General features: G+C 35.6%; 1 protein-coding gene and 1 long non-coding RNA gene across 8 annotated transcripts in view; one reads left to right on the forward strand and one right to left on the reverse strand.

Moving 5' to 3' along the window:
• Window positions 1–21,254, reverse strand: part of LOC106881021 (F-box/LRR-repeat protein 20) — a 413,298-nt gene that overhangs the window by 116,778 nt on the left and 275,266 nt on the right. For 5 of the 6 annotated variants that reach the window (XM_052966264.1, XM_052966261.1, XM_052966260.1 and 2 more), the window contains one exon: window positions 3,774–3,833. The exons of the other annotated variant lie outside the window; for it this stretch is intronic. In XM_052966264.1, coding sequence (XP_052822224.1) covers window positions 3,774–3,833 — 60 coding nt within the window. The remainder of the gene's footprint in view (window positions 1–3,773; window positions 3,834–21,254) is intronic. 6 annotated transcript variants of the gene reach the window in all.
• LOC128247310 (uncharacterized) overlaps window positions 1–21,254 on the forward strand; it is a 65,313-nt gene that overhangs the window by 3,360 nt on the left and 40,699 nt on the right. The window contains exon 2 of one of the 2 annotated variants that reach the window (XR_008263685.1): window positions 14,687–14,759. The exons of the other annotated variant lie outside the window; for it this stretch is intronic. This is a non-coding gene — a long non-coding RNA (uncharacterized LOC128247310). The remainder of the gene's footprint in view (window positions 1–14,686; window positions 14,760–21,254) is intronic. 2 annotated transcript variants of the gene reach the window in all.

Consider the following 21,254-nt stretch of genomic DNA (forward strand, 5'->3'; position numbering starts at 1 on the left):
TGATTGAATTTGGTAGGCAGAAGTTACTGCCGTGTGTGTATATGTCTGTGCATGTGCTTGTGCCTCTCTGAAAAAGAGAGAGGGAAATGCACACACACACAGAACAAAAGTATACATAAGCAGACAATAGGTATCAGGTCAAATTATGACATATTTATACTTATACAGAGTGGAGCGCTTACACAAAGGAGTACATAAAGCAGAAAATCAGGAAAAGTCTTGGCTGGAGTGTTCTTAATGTTTGCTACATAAACAGATAGACAACAGGATAAGGCACAAAGGAAATCCATAGTGTTGATATGAGATAGTTTGGTAGGTAGGTGAATAGTGGCACAAGTAAAAACTTTCTAAATGCACAAATTTGACCAGAGTGCTAATTGTATGTACCTATTGTCCTCCGTCATTGCACATTATATCACCCAGCTCCTGTCAAAAAAATCCAATCCATGCCAGCATAGAAAACAGATGTTAAATGATGATGATGATATATGAAATTGAAATAAGTACTAGTGGGGGGATCAATATGGTTGACTAAAAGGAATTGAGGGAGGTCCCTGAGCATGGCTGCAGTCCAAAAGAAGGGATGGTATTATGCGATGTTCAAAAATTTAGAAATAAATTTAGAAAACACAAGAGTCCAAACTGAATAGCATCAACCATTTTAGTTTAGCCAAAACACTCACTGCCACTTGAAATGACAAAAAATTATTTTAGTAGAGAACAACCAGTTAACCAACATCATGACGCATGTCTACAGAAATTATGAGCCATATTGTGGTACATTGTGTTCTTCCAGCTACAAAATGCCAACAAATTATAAAATGATTCTTTGGGTGTGAAATACTAAATCGCTGTCATTCTGTTTCTAACTGCTGAATATTTCACGCAATAAAACGAAAAGAAATTGTTAAACTTATAAATGACATAGTAAGGTGTAAAAATAAGAAAAAAATAATATTGATTGTTTAGTAAATTGAGAATATTCAGATATTTACATGGCTATGTGAAGCTAAGCTGTTTATCTAACAGCTGGATATCCTTCACTCAGGCAATGAAACATTAGAGGTAGACATTTTCAGCTAGGTTTGGCTGATGATGTGCTTAGCTTCAATAAACATATTTGTATGTGTGCGCACTCACGCGTGTGTATGTGTGTGTGTGTGTGTGTGTGCATGCATGTGCACACATGCATGTGTGTGGTCTTTCATTTATAACAGTGATTCTCAAACAAACAAAATACCAACCACTCTCACATCCCCCACACCATGTATTAGTGACATTTTTTAGCCACTCCATTTTATTTTTAATCTTTTAGTCAGGAGAGGACAGTGTCCATGACCTATTAATAGGCTTCTATTATCAGAAGGTGGATGAGAAGATGGTATCATGAAACCAGAAGCCTGGCCTGAATAGTTGCAACACAATGGACACTGCTAACAGCAGCATGCCAGTATTGACCCTTTTGATATCCACCTACCTGAGACCATCTCTGTTATTTATGATACAAAACTTACATAAACATTCTATGTTAATTTACATTCCAAACACCAATTTAATAATGACAAAACTTATTTTACTAAATTCTTCATTATTTTCAAAATTAATAGAAAGAACAGCAGTGTATTTCAAAAGAAATATGATAACAAAAGGGTTAAACTGCAAAATGGGTTAAATCTACCCAAATAGGTCATGGCAGGATTTGAACTCAGAATGCAATGAGGCAGAACAAATAACACAAGGTATCCAGCCTGGCTTTCTTGCTGATCCATTCACCACCTTAGATTGACATTTTTTGTATAGGTAACCTTGAAAGGATAAAAAGCAAAGTTGACCTCAAAATGACTTGAACTCACAACATAGTGAGTTGAAATAAATACTGCAAAATATTTTGCTTGATACTCTAACAACTCTGCAAATTATTAAATCCTGGTTGTCAAGCTTGTATCATTATAGTTGTCATAACTCATGTATATATTTCTATAAGAAGTTGCACACATCTAAACTTTGACAGATGGAAGATGAGGTAAATGATCCCTGCTGAGTCTTCAATAAAAGATAGAACTAGTTAATTCAGCCCTTGCTATGTTGCCAAAGCCTTTGTGGTTTATCCACAAGTTATTTCACAGCAAGACAAAATGTACATTTATTAAACATATTGTATATGACTGCTTCGTAGCAGCAGCTTTTAGCAATCAATCTAATAAGATTTAGTCTTTTATTACGAATTTTAATCTTTGATACAAAAGAATAATTAAGAAAGACTAAAGTTAGCACTTAATAACAATACAATTTGAAGCACAAAGATATTGGTAATGAGAAGTAGGAGAACACTTGTAAAAGAAATTTTAATTAAAATTCTATCTTCCTGAATCATTACACATAGAAAGAAAGACAAGACAGCATGCTGCAACACTCTGCTTTCCCCACCATTGCTTGCAGTACAGACTGAACTAAGTATTGACCAGAGAAGAATTTGGTCAATTGGATTTAATCATTTCCCCCCTAACCTTCATCACTGATAGTGTAGTCATGTCATGACATGATATATGGTATACGATATGCTATGATGTATGGTTATGATATCTATGGCACCAGAACCTTCAGTCGTGGTAACTGAAGCAATGTTGCTAGCTATTATATCATCCAATAAACAAATAATGCATCAGTTGACTTAACTAGATAGTAGTTAACTCAACTTGTGTGAACAAAGCATTGACTCAATAACTAACACTCTACCGACACTGATTGGTGTATGCATGTACATGTGTACACACACACACACACACACACACACACACACACACACACACACACACACACACACACACACACACACACACACACACACACACACACACACACACACAGAGTCTGGTGAAACTTAAGAGTATATATATTTTTTATTTGGTTGTAAAGTTACATAAGTAACTCAAGGGCCAGGAGCTTCATGCACAGCACACATCAATATTGATAGTCCAAAGTATGAAACTCTTGACCTTTCAGTCACTTATGTAACTTTACATAAGTGTATATGTGTGTGTGTATATATATAATGTGTGTGTGTGTGTATGCATATTTGTGTGTGCGTACACACACACACACTATTTTATTGTGTTTCAGTCATTTGATTGTGGTGTTGCCCTGCTGGAGCACCACCTTCAAGAAACTAGTTGATTCCACTGATGCCAGTTATTATTTTATCATCCATGGAAAGAGAAAAAGCAAAAATAACCTGGGTAAACTTTTAATTCAGAACATAAAGTGGTATAACCAAATACTGCACGGTGTTAAATCCAATGCTCTACTGATTCTGCTACTTCCTGTCTCGTAGACAGACAGACAGGTCATCATTACACTCATCATTGTTTCAACGTCCACTTTTCCCCCACTTGCATGGATCAGATGGAATTCAGTAAAGTAGATTTTCTACCCTCAGATACCCTTCCTGTCGACAACAAGCAAGGTAATATTTCCCCTTGGTTGGGCAACTTTTCAAAGAAGACAAGTAAAGAATGACACTGCTTATGTCAGTGACATTCACTTACAGCTATTATGTGATGTCAAGACAAGGAGTCTCATGCATGCAGACACACACAATGGGCTTCTTTCAGTTTCCATCTACCAAAACCACTCACAGAGAACTGGTCAGCCTATGACTATAGTAGAGGATGCTTGTCCAAGATGACACACAGAAACAGATAGAACAAGTAAAAAAAAAAAAAAAAACAGGAAAAGAAAAATGAGACAAAATCAGAAAATCTTGAGTTGTTTACCTTAAAACTCTCCCGAGATTTGTCTTGTAATCTATCAATAGCAGAAATTTTCGGCCTCTCCTGAAAAGAAGAATAAAATGTAACTTGCAAGTTGTATCTTGCTAATGTTCTTTCTACAAGTATCTAATTATCTGTAGATGTGTGACTGTGTGTGTGAGTGAGTGGTTACTTGAGTGAGAGGTCACATGAGGGAATGGCTGGTGGCATGAGAGAGTGATTGCATAAGTGAGTGGTTGTGTAAGTGGCCACATCAGTAAGCAGCTACATGAGTGAAATGCTGCTTGCATGAGTGAGTTGCCATGTGAGTGAGCAGCCACATAAGCAAGCTGCTGCATGAACAAGAGACCGCATGAGTAAGCAACTACATAAGTGAGCATCCGCGTCAGCGAGCAGCTTCATGAGCGAGTGGCCACATGAATGAGAAAACAACCACATGAGCAAGCAGCTGCATTAGTGAACAGCCATGAGTGAGTGAGTATCTGCATGAGTGGATGGTTGTGCAAGATGGTGTATGAAAGAGAGGATAAGTGAAAAAGTGTGTGAGGTAGTGAATGGCTGTGTATGAGTCTGTGACAGGGAGGAAGAGAATGAGTGTGAGTGGGCGGGTATGTATATGAGTGAGTTGGTGAAAGTGAATGAGTTGTTATATGGGGTCAGTGGGCAAGTAGGTGGGTATGTGAGAGGGTGGATATGTAAGTGAGCAAATGAGTAGAAGAAAGTGGGTACATGAGAATGTGGGAGTAAGGAATTGAGTGTGTGTGTGTGTGTGTGTGTGTGTGAGCATGTGTGCAAGACAGGATGTATGTGTATGTGTGCATGGGTGTCAGTCTCTATGTGCATGTCACCATGAGCAGAAGTTAGTATGTTCATACAAGTATGTGTATATGTAAGCATAAATGTGTATGTAAATATAAGTATGATTGTGTGTATATGTACACACCATGTGAGTATGAGTGTGCATGTGTGCAGACATGAGTGTGTATGCATACAAGCATGAGTGTATGCACGTACAAGTAATATATATGCACAATTATAACATAAGGCAGCACTGACATTTGTGTCACTTCAGCATCTTTCATCATGATAATTGATATTACTGATTTCTTACATAAATGGAAAATTGCAGACATCTGAGAGGGACATTCATGCCTATTCCACACATAACTAGCAATATAGGTGAAAATATTTAACTGGGACATAGAAACCTGGTTGCAGTCTCAGTTTGACAATAGCTTATTGTCAAACTCAGTGATCCCTGCCAAATTGAAACTTATGAACCACAAAGATGCCTAGATGTGTAAAGGGATTTCTCCAACCCACTGAATGTCCTTTCAGCCTTTTGTTATCATATTTCTGATGAAAAACAGTCTTTATTCCAATGTATATTGACTATTATGAAGAATTTATTAAAATAACTTAATCAATATTCAGTTAGTGTTCGAAATATAAATTTATATCTTTATGAAAGATTTCGTTTCAGATCACTTTGACCCTTTAGTATTCAGATTACTCTGTCAAATGTAATGCTTATTCACATTGTTTTCAATTAATCATGCATTATCTTGTAGCTTTGAGATTTGGTGTTTGTTTATTTTTATAACGACATTGTAGGATAGGTGCAAGAGGCCAGATCTGGTCAATTTGAACATAAAACAGACAGAATATTTGGCCGGATATGGCCAATTTAAATGCTAAAAGGTTAAATTAGGAAGTTTGTATCGTAGAACTAAGGACAGTCTCAGGCGGGTTGCTTTCAAAAGGGTTAAAAATATAATTTGAGCTATGCTTAATGCGTAAAACTACATGGCCAAATTCCATAACAGGTCACATGTGGTGATTTTAGTTCATTGGATGGGAATTTTTCATAAAAGGTTTTTTTCATGTTTTAATATATACATGTTAAACTAAAACCAATTTTTGTAACTCATAGTTCTATAAAAGTCAAGATTATAAAGGTTTCTGCTTGGTGATAAGAATGGTATTCCAACAGGTTCACAAGTATTAGAGTCTGGTACTTACTACTGAGAGTATACTGCTCAATGGTCTTAACAACCATCTCAAAAATTACCAGTGCAATGATGCTGCTAAGCACACAATCTTGCTTATTAAAATTCAAGCAATTCATATCTTAAAACAGCCAGACACTGTTAATAAATCACCCACTGTGATATGCATCAGATGTTTCCCACTAGTGTAGAATAAACACTAGGCACAGGCATAGCTGTGTGGTAAGAAGCTTGCTTCCCAACTACATGGCTCTAGGTTCAGTCCCACTGGGGCAAATGTCTTCTACTATAGCCTCAGGCCAACCAAAGCCTTGTGAGTGAATCTGGTAGACGGAAACTGAAAGAAGCCCACCGTGTATATATATATATATATATATATATATATATATATATATATATATATATATATATATGTGTGTGTGTGTTTGTCTGTGTCCCACCCACCATCGCTTGACAACCAATGTTGGTGTGTTTACATCTCTGTAACTTAGCAGTTCGGCAAAAAAAGACCAATAGAATAAGTACTAGGCTTACAAAGAATAAGTCCTGGGATCAATTTGTTCAACTAAAAGTGGTGCTCCAGCATGGTCACAGTCACATGACTGAAGCAAGAGTAAAAGAATAACTAGTGTCATCACTTGGATATTGGTTATTTTACAGGAATTAACATGTCATAAAAAGTAATGGTAGAGCTATCTTTGAACAGTTCAGGCATAGCGCTTATGAAGGAGCAACAAATTGAACCTTTCTGAGAAATTTTGTCATTAAATGTTTAAAGTAGCAGTGACTGTAAAGCTTATTATGAGTGACCTGACAAGTACAAACTGGTCAACCACAAAGGAATTTATCTTTAAAAGGAGCACAAAAGAACCAGGTGTTAATTACATGCTTCTCATCTGCAGTTATTTTGAAAGCTTTTGTCTGGCCAAGTATGTTAAAGTTGTGTGAAAGAATGCTCTGACAGGGAAGTGTAAACATAACCCAGCAGGGGACTCACCCTAAGGGGACAGGTTAATTCTTTATTGTCTGTCACCTGTTAGAAATGATGACTGATATTTGTCAATTGTTATGACCTATTTCAAGGTATGTTAAATATACCTTAAAACATATTTTTATTATCCTTACTATTAATACAGCTTCTTAAATAGAAAATGATAAGTGATAGGACCATAGGAGTTACAATTGTATTTTAAATTGTCCTCTATTGTGACTAGTGAATTTCTAAACCACAAGATGTTAATGTCCAGATTATATATCGTTGCTATTATGCAAAAGTGTTCTAAGTCCAAAACATTGCTTTTTCAGAAAATGAAAAAATAGTTTCAGCATTCCATTTCTTTTTACATTAGCAGCAGTATCAGCTTAACAATGATACTTTGTTGGGTGCATAAAATTGTAACTCCATGCATGTATGATATTTTCAGTCAGAAATATTTTTGCAAAACTGTCATATATGGGACTTACTACACTTCTGGAAAATGCTAAACCATAGTACTACACTTTGACAATTTTCATATCTTAGCATCTGAAGCAGCTGGAGATACAATAGTTTGACCAAAAGAACAGGCCATTGCAAACAAAATTAAGTATTGAAAAAAAAAATGCATTTGGCCAAATTTGGTCATAATAGCAACATAATAGCAACAATATATATAAAATTGTCCCTGGTTTGGAGGTGATGTTTTTTTGTATGTTTGTTTTCAAGGTCCAAATTCCAACTTATGCATCAATACATTTGATAAACCATTACAGAGATAGAATGGTGTGAAACATGTGAAAGTGTACTGATTATATAAAGATTATAGATTACAAAAACTACACAGACAATTATTAAAAGGTTATTACAGTGATGTAGTAGATACAGAATAATTGGAGTATTGGGGGACAAATGACTAATATAATAAGACCACTTGAATGGTTCAGAATTCAGTTAAGGAAGGACAAGATTATTAAAGGTGAAAATAGCTCAGGAAAATTGGAGAGTGAAAACACACAAAAAAAGGATGATGAGCTGCATGTAAAAACAGCTAGAACAGGGGGGGGGGGCAGAGAAATAGGGACTAGTTAATCAAAAGAATACATAAAATACCTACTTGTGACTCCTTATCTCCCACCACAATGCACATAAATATTTACATGTACAAAATTGTTACTGGCTTAAGAAACCAATTGTTAATACACAAAGGAAATATGAATAATTAAAATCGGACAGAACATTAAAAAAAAGTCTTGTTTAAGACAAATATTTTCTTTAAAAATGAAGACTTTCATATTACGATAAAGAATATATATAATCCTCATTAAAGATAACAAGACAAAGAAAGAAAGATTATTTTATGGCAGGTTTACAGAAGAAAAAAAACACTGAAAAAAATAAAAATAAAATGAATGAGTTTCTAAAAAGCTGCTTGATCTGATCAATGCAGCTGCCAAATTATCCTCAGTAATTATCCTCTAGCATCTTTAACCCTTTTGCATTTAAACTAGCCATATCCAGCCCAAATATGCTACCTGTTTTATGATCTAACCAACCAGATCCAGCCCATCACACCTACCCTTCAATGCCATTCTAAAAATACACAATCCCAACATCAAAAATTATTGACTACAAAATAATGCATGCTTAATTAAAATCAATGTGAATGAAAAAGCATTACATTTGACAGAATAATCTGTTAAGTAAAAGGTTAATAGAAGGAGGCCAAGACTTAAAGACAAGTCAGAAGAGCAGTGTTCATAGTAAAAGAGATAAATGGACTAAAACTTGAATTCCAACAAGATGGCAAAGTTTGGTGTGCCTTAACAGAGTATAGGGAACAGACATTTGACAAGTAAAAACAAAGAAAACTGACTAGGGCCAACTCAATAACAATAACTCTAATAGATTCCCGATTTAAATTGTCTATTCCTCTCTGTAATATTTTTGTACATAAACAGTCTCTTGAACCAATAAAATAGGGTTCATAACTATGTGATTGTTTGACTTATTAGAAATAGTAGTTACACATTCTACCATCTTAACCTTTTAGCATTTAGATTGCTCAGTCAAATATAATGCTTATCTATTCACATTGTTTTGAATTAATCATGCATTAACTCATAGTTTCGAGATTTCAATAATGGGATTTATTTTCCAGAGTGACATTGAAAGATAGGTGTAAAAGGCTAGATCAAGCCATTAACATAAAACAGGTAGAATATTTGGGTTTGATATGGCCAATTTAAATGCTAAAGAGTTAAATAAGTTCACATTGAACAACATACCTTCTCATATACAAAAGAGAATGGGGTGCTTACAGCTTGAATACCTTTTTGATTATAGGCCTAAAATCAGAACTTACATGTCATATACAATATGTGATGCTTTCCCTACCCCCCACATCTTTTCCCCTTTCACATCTTCCAGTTTATATCTATCCCTTCTTTTTGTAGCATTTTTAGCTTATGACCATATTCAAGCACTGCCTACTTTCCCATCATTTAACTAGTGTCGCTTATTCTCTTTCTCCATAAAAACAAAAAAAAAAAAGAATTAACTCAATACACTGTGCTAAAAGACATCGGAGGAGATTAACAACTTCCAAATACACTATGAAGACACTACGGTTACAGAAAGAGAACAGCACTTCTTTCAAGTGACTGGTGCTTAATTACACTAAGCTCCACCAAGCGGTGATACTTGAGGAGGAGATCATCAAATCATGATAGCACACATCCATCTCCCAAATAAACTGGTTGGCTCCCAAAATCGGGTATTAGTGGTAATGCTTGTAATGGTGAACATGGTGTGTTGGCAATGATGGTAAAAATATTGCCGATAATGGCCATCATGGTGGTGGCAGTGACAGCCAACACAGTGCATAGAGTGGTGGTAATAGTGGTGATGGTAGTAATAATGAACATGGTGATGATGGTAATGATGATTGTGGTGATGGTAGTGGTAATACTAGTGACAATGGTAATAATGGTAAGCATGGTGATGGCAACATAGTGAAGGATGAGTGACAATAGTGTTCAACCATTCTTAAATACTGCTGGCAGTTAAACTATTACTTCAAACTAAGTCTCTTTTATATTCTCATGGTTTCCAATGTCATTTCTGAAAAGCAATGCAGATCTCATGCTTTTTAGAAAAAGTATATTAAGAGTTTCCTTTTTATTTCCCACACACACACACAAAGACATTTCTTGTTTCAAAATATATATTTGTGACAGAGGCAGTATTAATACCGAGGGATAATATTTATCCCCACTTAAACATGGATCTTCTGTTAGAACAAATTATACTGCGGGAGTTATCATGAAAGAAATTCCCATACTGGCTTTTGGTGCAAAATATTACTTCTTGTTTCATGATTAAAAAATTTTTTTTTTTCAATTGCTAGTCTGCTGCTTCCTCTTCCCAAAATATGCCAAATCAAAATACAAACTGCACACAAGAAATATAGCAGCACAGTTTGGTTCTTCATTTGTCAATTAGTTATACGGCCTTGTATTTAATTAAAAGGTTCTTTTTGCAATTATGTGGTTCCAGGTTTGTTCCCACTACCCAGTACCTTTAGACACACGTTCTATCTTAGACTTAGATCCACACAATTCTTGAGAGTATAACTGACTAAACAGAAAAAACTGAATGAAAGATCATCAGACTGCACTTGTTCTTTAGTTGTAGACATAGAATTAATCTGTTGCTTGATTTAACACGTTCCTCTGGTTTTTGAGAGCCTCAGCAAAGTTCTCACTGTTGCAATGTTCAAACCAGATCCCCAAACAGAGGCAGATGTGCTGCTTCCTTACTGCAGCAACTAGCATGTCACGGTTTTTCCTGCCCCACCACAACCAATCTCCACTACCAGTCTTAGAGCCCTTGAAAAAAGCTATAACACTGCCCTTTCTCCTCTTGCTAAAGAGCACACATGTGTGTGTGTATGTGTGTGCATGTGCATATACGATTGCACAAAATGCCCCTCTTCCACAATGATCACACATTTCTGCTGACACATTGCCAAGTCCACTAAATTTTCAAGTGCATATTACAGAGAGGGGGGAGGGACTAGAATTAATCACCAAAAGATTTGAAGAATCTAGAAATGTCTCCCTGTAGCTAAAATAGATTCAGTAAATATCCTCTGAACTATTGTTTCCATTTCCATACTGTTTTATCCAAAACATTTATTTGACGTATTTATACATAATCTGAAAACAAGTATGAGTTAAGCTAATTAACCAATTCTATTGAAAGTTATGTTTTAATATATAAAGATGCATGAGGCAAAATGTGCAATAGACCACTTTATAGATAAAATGTTAATTATATGCTTGTTGAAGAGATAGCTTTGAAATATTGCAAAAACTAAAGAATAAAAAGGATGCTTATAGGAAAACTTTACATAAGTAAGTCAAGCTAAATATAAAGCAAACTTAATCTACCCAAAGAACAATGCCAACTGAATGTGATGGGTGGGGTCCCTTAACCTAAATGGGCTGGTATGCAGTTAGTACATGCTTCTTGAAAAGAAATAGAACCTAGAGGCAATCATGATTGCTTCCAATGCAGTTTTGCTATTCTTAACAGTTAGAGCACAGATTTACAAATCTTTATGTATAGAGTCTGGCTGGCACCTTAACAGTAAGATAATGATCTGTCTACACACAAGCAGGTTATTCAGTGATAACTTCAGTAATAACTTCAGTAATAACAACACCAACAACAATCAAAGCTCTGAATTAAGAGACAAGACACAGAACAAATTTAAAACTGGCAACGTTAGCTTCTGGCACAATTTACACAGCTCAATATTTCTTCTTCTGTCATGAGTGAAGGGGAAAATCTATAAGTTTGGGGCCCCAGGGGAAAGCAAAGTATCGACATTATGTATGTATAAATAGCATTCTTTTTTTTTATTTACTTTTTGTTGCTTTCACTTTCTTGTGCTTCTTCTTCCAAGCTGACATAGCTTAGGCATGTCTCTGAGGCAACATTTGGAACAATTCCAGTGCACATAATATTGGCATACTATTAGAGAATAAGGTGACACAGGGTGATTGTAACATATATTATTGCAGATGAGGTTTTATGAGTGAAGATCCTTCATATTGCCAGCCTATTCAACACTTATAGGACCACTATTATATAAAAACAAAAAACATTTACACTTTATAAAATACTTTGCCTCTCTTTAATCTTAATTCCAAAATTTAGATTAAATTTTAAGTGTTTGAATTCATAAACATAAGTCTATGTGGTGAAGGGCATTATATATTCTCCAGTAGAAGAAAATGATGCAATCTGAAATATTTTATACCAAAATTTGGAAGTGCAATAGAATGGATTATTCATTAGATGGATAACATTGATTTATGGTGAGAACTGAGGACCGCTCGTTTGTACTGTGGAACACAGAAAAATGAAAGAGAGAGAGAGAGACAATAGGAGAAAGAGACAAAAGAGAGCAAGTGAAAAAAGGAGAGAAAAGTGGGAGAAAGAGAGAGAAATTAAGAAAGAGAAAGCGAAAAACAAAAGGAAGAGAGAGACAAAGAGAAAGATATAAAAAAAAGAGATGAGGATTACAAAAGGACTCAACTGTGATATCAGTCTAGGACATTTGTTGTTTTTGTTATTTTTGTTTAATACCACATCAGTAGACCTATGACAAAATATATTACAGTCCTCCCCTACATTATCCACTACATAATTCTGAAAGTGTATTTAGGTCTATATTACTCTCTCTTTCTCTCTCTCTCTCTGTTTTCAATAGCATGGAGTGATTTGAATACAATGTGACTATTCTTTCTAACCATGAACAGTTTCCACTTTAGCTCATTACAACTTCTTTTGTAACAATTTTTACAACTTTATTATGTGAAGGACTAAGAAGGGTGTACATATTCAATCCCTTTTAATATCACCCTACTTGACACTGCTCCTGGTTCTAGGACATAAATTTCCTGCTTTAAAGTAATTTAAATTAAAACCTCCCATCAGAATTTTAGGTTAATTTTGGTTCCTCAAACCAGCTTAACCCATTTGATATCAACCTGTCTCAGACGGTTCTTAAGTCTATGACAGAAATTTCCTGTTTAAAGTGATCTAAATTACAATTTTCCATCAAAATTCTATGTTAATTTGTGATAATGACAAAGTTATTTTACTAAATTCTTCATTATTTTCAAAATTATTTAAAACAGGAGCAGTAGATTTCAATAGGAGTATGATAACAAAAAGTGTTAATAACAAAATGATTAATATCAAAATAGGACTGGATGAGAGGAAGACATCTGTGACAATTTTGAGGGCAAGCAGATATTTGCAAGTCATACTGTACTGTCAAGTAAAAAAAATGTAAGCATCCTGCTAAGTAAATAACTAGGAAAATGTTTCATTTTGCAACTTCAGTTGTTTTGAGAATGTTACTTTGGGGAAAAATTGGAGCTGGTTGGAATAATGAATGCAGGAAGCAAACGGTTTAGCTATCACACTGACATAGATAATAACCAATTTTGTTAATATATTTTAAACTCAGTTCAGCCTTGATCAAACAGACTTCTAAGATGATGATAATGATGATATACATATATACACATATCTATCTACATACAAACATGCACACAATACATACATATACAAACATACACACACGCACACACTCATATATATATATACACATACACATATATATGCATGCAACATACTAATATATCTATTTATTGTTACTTATGCCTAGGTCATTCCTGATGAAGCAGAACTATGACCAAAGATTTTTTTCTTTTTTTTTTTCAGAAAATCAATCAAGATTACATTAGCCAATGTCTCATTCTTTTTTTTAAGCCGTATAGTGTGATTTCACAAAGATCTTTGTTGCTAAATCTTGCAAGCAGGGCAACTATCTGGAATAAGGCTCATGGAGAACTAGTTACACAAATAGCATACATAAATATAATATATGTAATGCTAAAATGACAAATTCTAATGCAACTTTTCACCACAATGCCTTACAGCATAAACAAACTATGACAAGATGATGAAGATTTGAGCAAGTTGTTTTGGGGAAAGTGTGGAAGTTAAGGTTCAAAATTCGTGTTTGGTTGTATGTGCAAGAGAGGTAGGAAATGAGAGACAGACAGACAGAGAAGAACAGAAAGTCAGAGAGAGAACAGAAAAGAGAGGGAATAAAAAGTCAGAGAATGAGAAGCAGACAGAGAGACAAGAAGAAAGAGTGAGAGAGATTGAGACACATATTAGAGATAAACATATCTAAAATCCATGGAAAAATGGTTAGAATGTGGTTCCACTAAAAGTTTTGTCAGAATTTGAGAATTCAAAATATTTTGCCTAGTTTCTATAGTCTATTTTAGCAGCACTGAGTGGAATCAAGAAAACATTAAGTACACATATGTATGCATGTGTATGTGTGCATTTGCACACAGAGAAATGCATTCATGAAAGTGTGTGTGTGTGTGTGTGTGTGTGTGGATAGTTTTACAAAAAAAAAACAAAAAAAAAAACAAAAACAGTTTCAAAGTAGATTTGCAGTGGAGATTCTTTTGTAATCAATTTCCTTCCTGATATAAGCAATGGAAATGAAAACTTCAGTCGAGATACTCTTCCTAGTCATGCATTTGGTTATCAGGTCTTAAACTTCAAATTTGACATGGAAGAAGAAGAAAAAAAACTATAAATTCAAAAGTTATATCCTTAAAATTTTTTCACAAGAATGATCTTAACTAATTTATTGCATCCATTTTCTCCAACAAATCATTGCTTAGTTCCAGATTCACTCTGATAGTGCAGACATATAATTAAGTATGCCCCCCTCATAATAATCATCTCTTCTATTACCATCATTATTGTCATAATGTATCTTGGACTACAATATGCAATGTGTCCTTTTTTTTTTTTTTTTTTAGATAACAGGATGTGAATTGAATGAAATTTGGCTGCTGTTTCCAGCAGGTCAAACAAAAGTATAGAGGCTCTTATGTAAGCTCATTTTATTTATTAGTTTATACCAAAGACAAGCCAAAATATAAAACTATATTTTGCAGAGTTTTACCATGTGGTTGTGTGTTAAGAAGTTTGCATCCGAACCACATGGTTGCAGGTTCAGTCCCATTGCATGGCACCTTGGGTAAGTGTCTTCTACTATAGCCTCAGGTTGACCAAAGCCGTGTGAGCAGATTTGGTAGATGGAAACTGAAGGAAGCCCAATATCTATATGCATGTGTCTTTGTGTCTGCCCCCCCCCCCATGACCACCACCACCTGACTATGGGTGTTGCTGTGTTTACATCCCCATGACTTAACACCTCAGCAAAAGAGAATAAGTGCTAGGCGTTAAAAAAATTCCTGGGATCAATTTGTTCAACTAAAGCCCTTCAAGATGGTGCCCCAGCATGGTTGCAGTCAAATGACTGAAACAAATAAAAGATAAAACACACTCAGAATTCTGGTAGGATGAGGCTCGTTACTGCCTGTAAGAAAGAAGATAAAACCAACACAAAATATCTCCAAATTACTCGATTTTTGCCAAAATAAAACACTTAACACTGATAAATCAAGCTGAATATAATATAATTCATTAATTTTCCACAGCTATGGACAAATACGAAAGTATTACTTCAACATTGCTTCTCTGTTGAGGCTTTGTTTCCATCATTAATTTACCATTTTTACATTTACAGCAAACTTAGGATTGCTGGCATGTTGCAGAGCGGTTTATTAAACCCTTTCTGAAGCAAAGGTAGAACAACAAAGGCAGATAATGAAGAGATTTGTATTCACAAAGAGAACATATAAAAGTATAACAATCAATCAGGGGTGAATAGACATCTCTGAAACAGAAAGGAGGGAATACATACATCTGATTGGTGGTGGTGGTGGTGGAATATGAATAGGCATACGCACAGACGTTCACTTACTCACACACACACACTAACACAAACATACACAGCATGTGCACACAAACACACAAACATAAACAGTATGTGCGCACACACACACACACACACACACACACACACACACACACAAACACACATCAAGTAAGTTCTGCAAAGAATAGCTGGAAGAGAGATGCTGAGTCAAGATAATAATATCACAAACACAACAGCTTTTAACAAATTGACAGTTTATAATATATAATACTCTTCAAGGTGAACCTATTTCCTGTAAAAATGGAAAAAAGCCCTCCCAGAAAAGACACGAGTTGTTATTGTCATTATTATTTAGCCACAGGTCAGCTCTTATCAAGAAAACCTATAATCAAAGCCATTCCACTCACAACTGTCATGTCCTATTATTCGAGCTCAGTATGCCCACCAGACTAGGTTCACCAATGTCTTTTCTCTTGCAAGACAGTTAGGAAGTGGTTTAAAAGATTTGACTGCTACTGCTAGCAAATCAGGTTCTCACAGTGTCATTCATCCAAGTAGCCAAGATATCGACGAGTTGCAGGAACTACTTTATCTTAAGACATTTTTTTGCTCAATACTTCTATTTGTCTAGGTTTGTCCCATACAACACAAACAGATCTTTCTCTCTAATAAAGATAAATCCATTATTTATAGATTTATTTTCCCAGACATTTTGAGCAGACTATTTTCCTTTTATTTAATTTTTCTTTCTTTTTTTTTTTTTTGAGGGTGATGATGTTAGCTATCTCATTTTTCCATGCAAGAAGGAGCAGAGTAGTTTTTTGCTGGAATAATATTTTTTCTACATTTAAATGTGTGTGTATATAGTATGATACTAATTTATCACTGCATGATAAGTGATAAGTAGTCTTATTTCCTATCTTAACTTAAACCATTTTGCTTCTGTAAACATGCCATACAATGGTAATGTGTAAACAATTCTTACATTGCCTCTATCTACAAATTTATTTACAAAATACTGGCTTGTTTGCCCTTGATGGTTCTGGAATAAATTTCAAAACACACCCATTTGAAGGCCAAAGATGTTTACCATTCATATACATCACCATCATTTCTTTGTTTTTGTTTATTTTGTTTTGTTTTTCCAGCGGATAGGCGCAGTTCCAAAACCAAAAGATATTCAACTGTAGAATGACAGAGCATGCATAACAATTACCAATAAGAGACTGACAGAGACAAAAATGGACAGACCCAGTTTTACTTGCAAAACAAAAACATTTAATTTTGATAATTCAATTAACAATCATTAAAATTACACCCCACCCCATCTACTGCAATTCAAAAAGTTATTTGGCACGTAAACCTAAATTAACGCTTCCGTTACTTAAAAAGGAAAGCAATAATAATAATGGTTTCAAATTTTGCTACAAGGACAAAAATTTTGGCAGAGGGGATGAGTCGATTATGTCAACCCTGAAAGGATGAAAGGCAAAGTCAACCTCAGTGGAATTTGAACTCAGAACATAGGTGACAGGTGAAATACTGCTAAGCATTTTGTCTAGCATGCTAACGATTCTACCAGTTTGTCATCTATTATTAATAATCCTTTCTACTATAAGCACACGGCCTGAAATTTGTGGGGGCTGGGGGCCCTAGTGAATTACATAGATCCCAGTGCTCAACTGGAGCTTATTTTATTGACCCTGAAAGGATCAAAGGCAAAGTCAACCCCAGCAAAATTTTATCCAGCTTTCTAATGATTCTGCCAGCTCTTCACTTTAAAAACAAAGTTGACCATACAGGATTTGAACTAAGAATGTCAAGAGCCAAAAGAGATGCAACCAAGCATTTTGTCAAGCATACTAACAATGCTGCCGGGCTCACTGCCGAAAGACTATTGAAAGTTTGTGGACACCTAAGGTTACAGATAGTAACCCACTACCGACCTAAATTCTACCAGGAATAAAGACAAACCGGAGTCAAATCAATAAAAAAATAATAATCCTTTCTGCTACAAGCACAAGGCCTGAATTTTGTGGAGAGGGGCAAGTCGATTACATCAACCAGAGTACTCAATTGGTACTTAATTTATCGACCCCAAAAGGATGAAAGGGCAAAGTCAACCTAGGCGGTGTTTGAACTCAGAACACGAAGACAGATGATATGCTGCTAAGCATTTGGCCTGGCATGCTAACGATTCTGCCAGCTCATCACTAATAATCATAATAATAATAATCTATTATAAGGCCTGAAATTTTGTGGGAGGTGACTAATTGGATACATCAACCCCGAAAGGATGAATAATCATCATCATAATAATAATAATGGTTTCAAATTTTGGCACAGGACCAGCAATTTTCTCAGAGTAGTTGGAGGAAGTCGAATGCAAGGAGTCCAATATTCAACTGGTACTTGGTAATGAACACCTGGTATGTATTATTATCTCTTTTAATATGGCTTAAAATCTTAAGTGGATTACATACTCGGTGCCCATCAACAAGTCATACAACCTCAGATACAGAATACTATTCCTAGTTTGTTGGTAGTTCCAAGAAGTGCCAATTTCTATAAGGATACAATGCCAGGTGTTATATTTAGCTTGTTCGTGTATGTTTTGGTAACTTGTTAGGAATGGAGCCAAGGGTACTAATTACTATTCTCACAACTTCAGTTTGTATTCCACATTCTTGAAATTTGCAATCAAATCTTCAAATAATTATGTCTTCCCATGCTCTCTGCTAGCTATATCATGGTCACCTAGAATGGCTACATCTATAACGTAGCATTTCTGAGTCTGATTATTATTATTATTGTAAGGCAACAAGCTGGCAGAATCATTAGCACACCAGGCAAAATGTTTAGTGCCTTTCATCCTTTCAGGGTCGATAAAATAAGAACCAGTTGAGTACTGGAATTGGTATAATTGACTAACCCCCACCCCAAATTTCATGCCTTGTGCCTATAGTAGAAATTACTATTATTATTATTATTATTATTATTAGTAGTAGTAGTAGTATTATTATAAGGCAACAAGTGGACAGAATTGTTAGTATGCCAGGCGAAATGCTTAGCAGCATTTCGTCCAACCTTACATTCTTAGTTCAAATTCTGCTGAGGTCAGCTTTGCCTTTCAATCTTTTCAGGATTGACAAATTAAGTACCAGTTGAACACTGGGGTTGATGTAATCAACTTACACCCTCCCCTAAATTACTAGTCCTGTGCCAAAATTTGAAATCATCATTATTATAATTAGGGCGACAAGCTGGCAGAATTGTTAGCACGCCAGACAAAGTGCTTAACGATATTTCATCTGTCTTTTCAATCTAAATTCAAATTCTGCCATTGTCAATTTTGCCTTTCATCCTTTTGGGGTCAATTAAAAAAGTACCGTTCAGCACTGGGTTTGATATAATTTACTAAACCTCTTCCCCCAAATTTCAGGCCTTCAGTTTGTCTTTTATCTATTACATGTTTCAGTTGTTAGACTGCAACCATGCTGGGGCACCACCTTGAAGAATTTTTAGAAGAATGAATTGATCCCAGTACTTATTTTTTTTTAAAGCCTAGTACTTATTCTATTGATCTCTTTTTTTGAACCACTAAGTTACAGGGATGTAAACATACCAACACGTGCATAGATGTGTATGTGTACACACACACACACACACACACATACACACACACACAACAGTCTTCTTTCAGTTTCTACCTACCAAATCCATTCACAAGGCCTGAGGCAACTAGAAGACACTTGCCCAAGATGTCATGAAGTGGGACTAAACTTGAAACCATGTGGTTGGGAAGCAAACTTCTTATTTCTTTACTGCCCACAAGGGGCTACACACAGAGGGGACAAACAAGGACAGACAAACGGATTAAGTCGATTATATCGACTCCAGTGCGTAACTGGTACTTATTTAATCGACCCCGAAAGGATGAAAGGTAAAGTCAACCTCGGCGGAATTTGAACTCAGAACGTAACGGCAGACGAAATATTGCTAAGCATTTCGCCCAGTGTGCTAAAGTTTCTGCCAGCTCGCCGCCTTAAGCAAACTTCTTACCACACAGCTATGCTTGCACCTATAAAAATATACCCATCATGACTACTTGTCTGATAAGGGTACACCAGGCATATGTATCACAACCGTATGTGCGTGACATGGTGATCTCATACCGAAATAAACAGCACATGACCTTGCCGGTGGGGGTCCAGTTATTGTTATTATATAATTGTTCAACATTTGTTAGTTACAGGGATGCTGTAATAATAATTGTTTCTAACAAAGGTACAAGCCCAGGAATTTGGTGGGTAGGGGTTAGTTAATAAATTCAAACCCAGTTCTTGACTGACACTATAATTTACTGACCCTGGAAGAATAAAAGATAAAGTTAAGCTCAGCAGAATTTGAACTCAGAATGTCAAGAGCAAGAGCTGGATGAAATTAAATACCACAAACCATACTTCTGATACTGCAAATCGAACACCTTTGATGAAAAAATGTTTATAGGTGCAGGAGTGGCTATGTGGTAAGTAGCTTGCTTACCAACCACATGGTTCCGGGTTCATTCCCACTACGTGGCACCTTGGGCAAGTGTCTTCTACTGTAGCCTCGGGCCGACCAAAGCCTTGTGAGTGGATTTGGTAGACAGAAACTGAAAGAAGCCCGTCGTATATATGTGTGTGTGTGTGTGTGTGTGTGTGTGTGTGTTTGTCCCCCCACCATCGCTTGACAACCGATGCTGGTGTGTTTACGTCCCCGTAACTTAGCGGTTCAGCAAAAGTGACCGATAGAATAAGTACTAGGCTTCCAAAGAATAAGTCCTGGGGTCGATCTGCTCGACTAAAAGCAGTGCTCCAGCATGGCCGCAGTCAAATGACTGAAACAAATAAAAGAGTAAGAGAGTAAAAGAGTAAAGAGATAAGGTCAGCAGTTTTGAGGAAAGATAAACAATTAAATACATCAACCCCAGTATATGACTTGTACTTCATTTTATGGAACCTTAACGGAAAAAAGACAAAACTGATCCCAGCAGGATTTGAATTCAGAACAGAAATAGCCAGAACAAATACTGCAAGGCACTTTTTTCTTTTTCATTTTCCAAAGCTCTATTGATTCTGCCAGTCAACCATCCTACTACCAATCTACCTCTAATGATGATAATGTTAAATAATGATAACAACTACAACAGCAACAGTACCAGTCACCAAAATACCAGACGCTATTCTGTAACTTTGCTTTGTTAGGAAAAAAAGAAAGAAAATACCATAATTAAACAATGTGGAATTTCAAATGAAGAAATATTGAAAAACCCTGCTTTGATAAATTTACACAATCAGCTTGCTCAATCAATTGAGCAACAACAGAAAGTAATCTGGATGGTTGTGAACAATATAGTAAAGCAAGAAAAACAGCAAGTCATTGGAACATGCTAGCAGGGTGGGTTGTCTTGTGCTGCAACTAAGATGCTCTCAAACAAATACAAGTCAAGTAAGCAAACTAATTCTAGCAAATAAACAACAGATATGTAATAAATTATACTTGTTTGCCAACAAAGCAGAGAGAGAGAGAGAGAGAGAGAGAGAGAGAGAGAGAGAGAGAGA

This window comes from Octopus bimaculoides, chromosome 3, assembly GCF_001194135.2.
Source record: "Octopus bimaculoides isolate UCB-OBI-ISO-001 chromosome 3, ASM119413v2, whole genome shotgun sequence".
Taxonomy (NCBI): domain Eukaryota; kingdom Metazoa; phylum Mollusca; class Cephalopoda; order Octopoda; family Octopodidae; genus Octopus; species Octopus bimaculoides.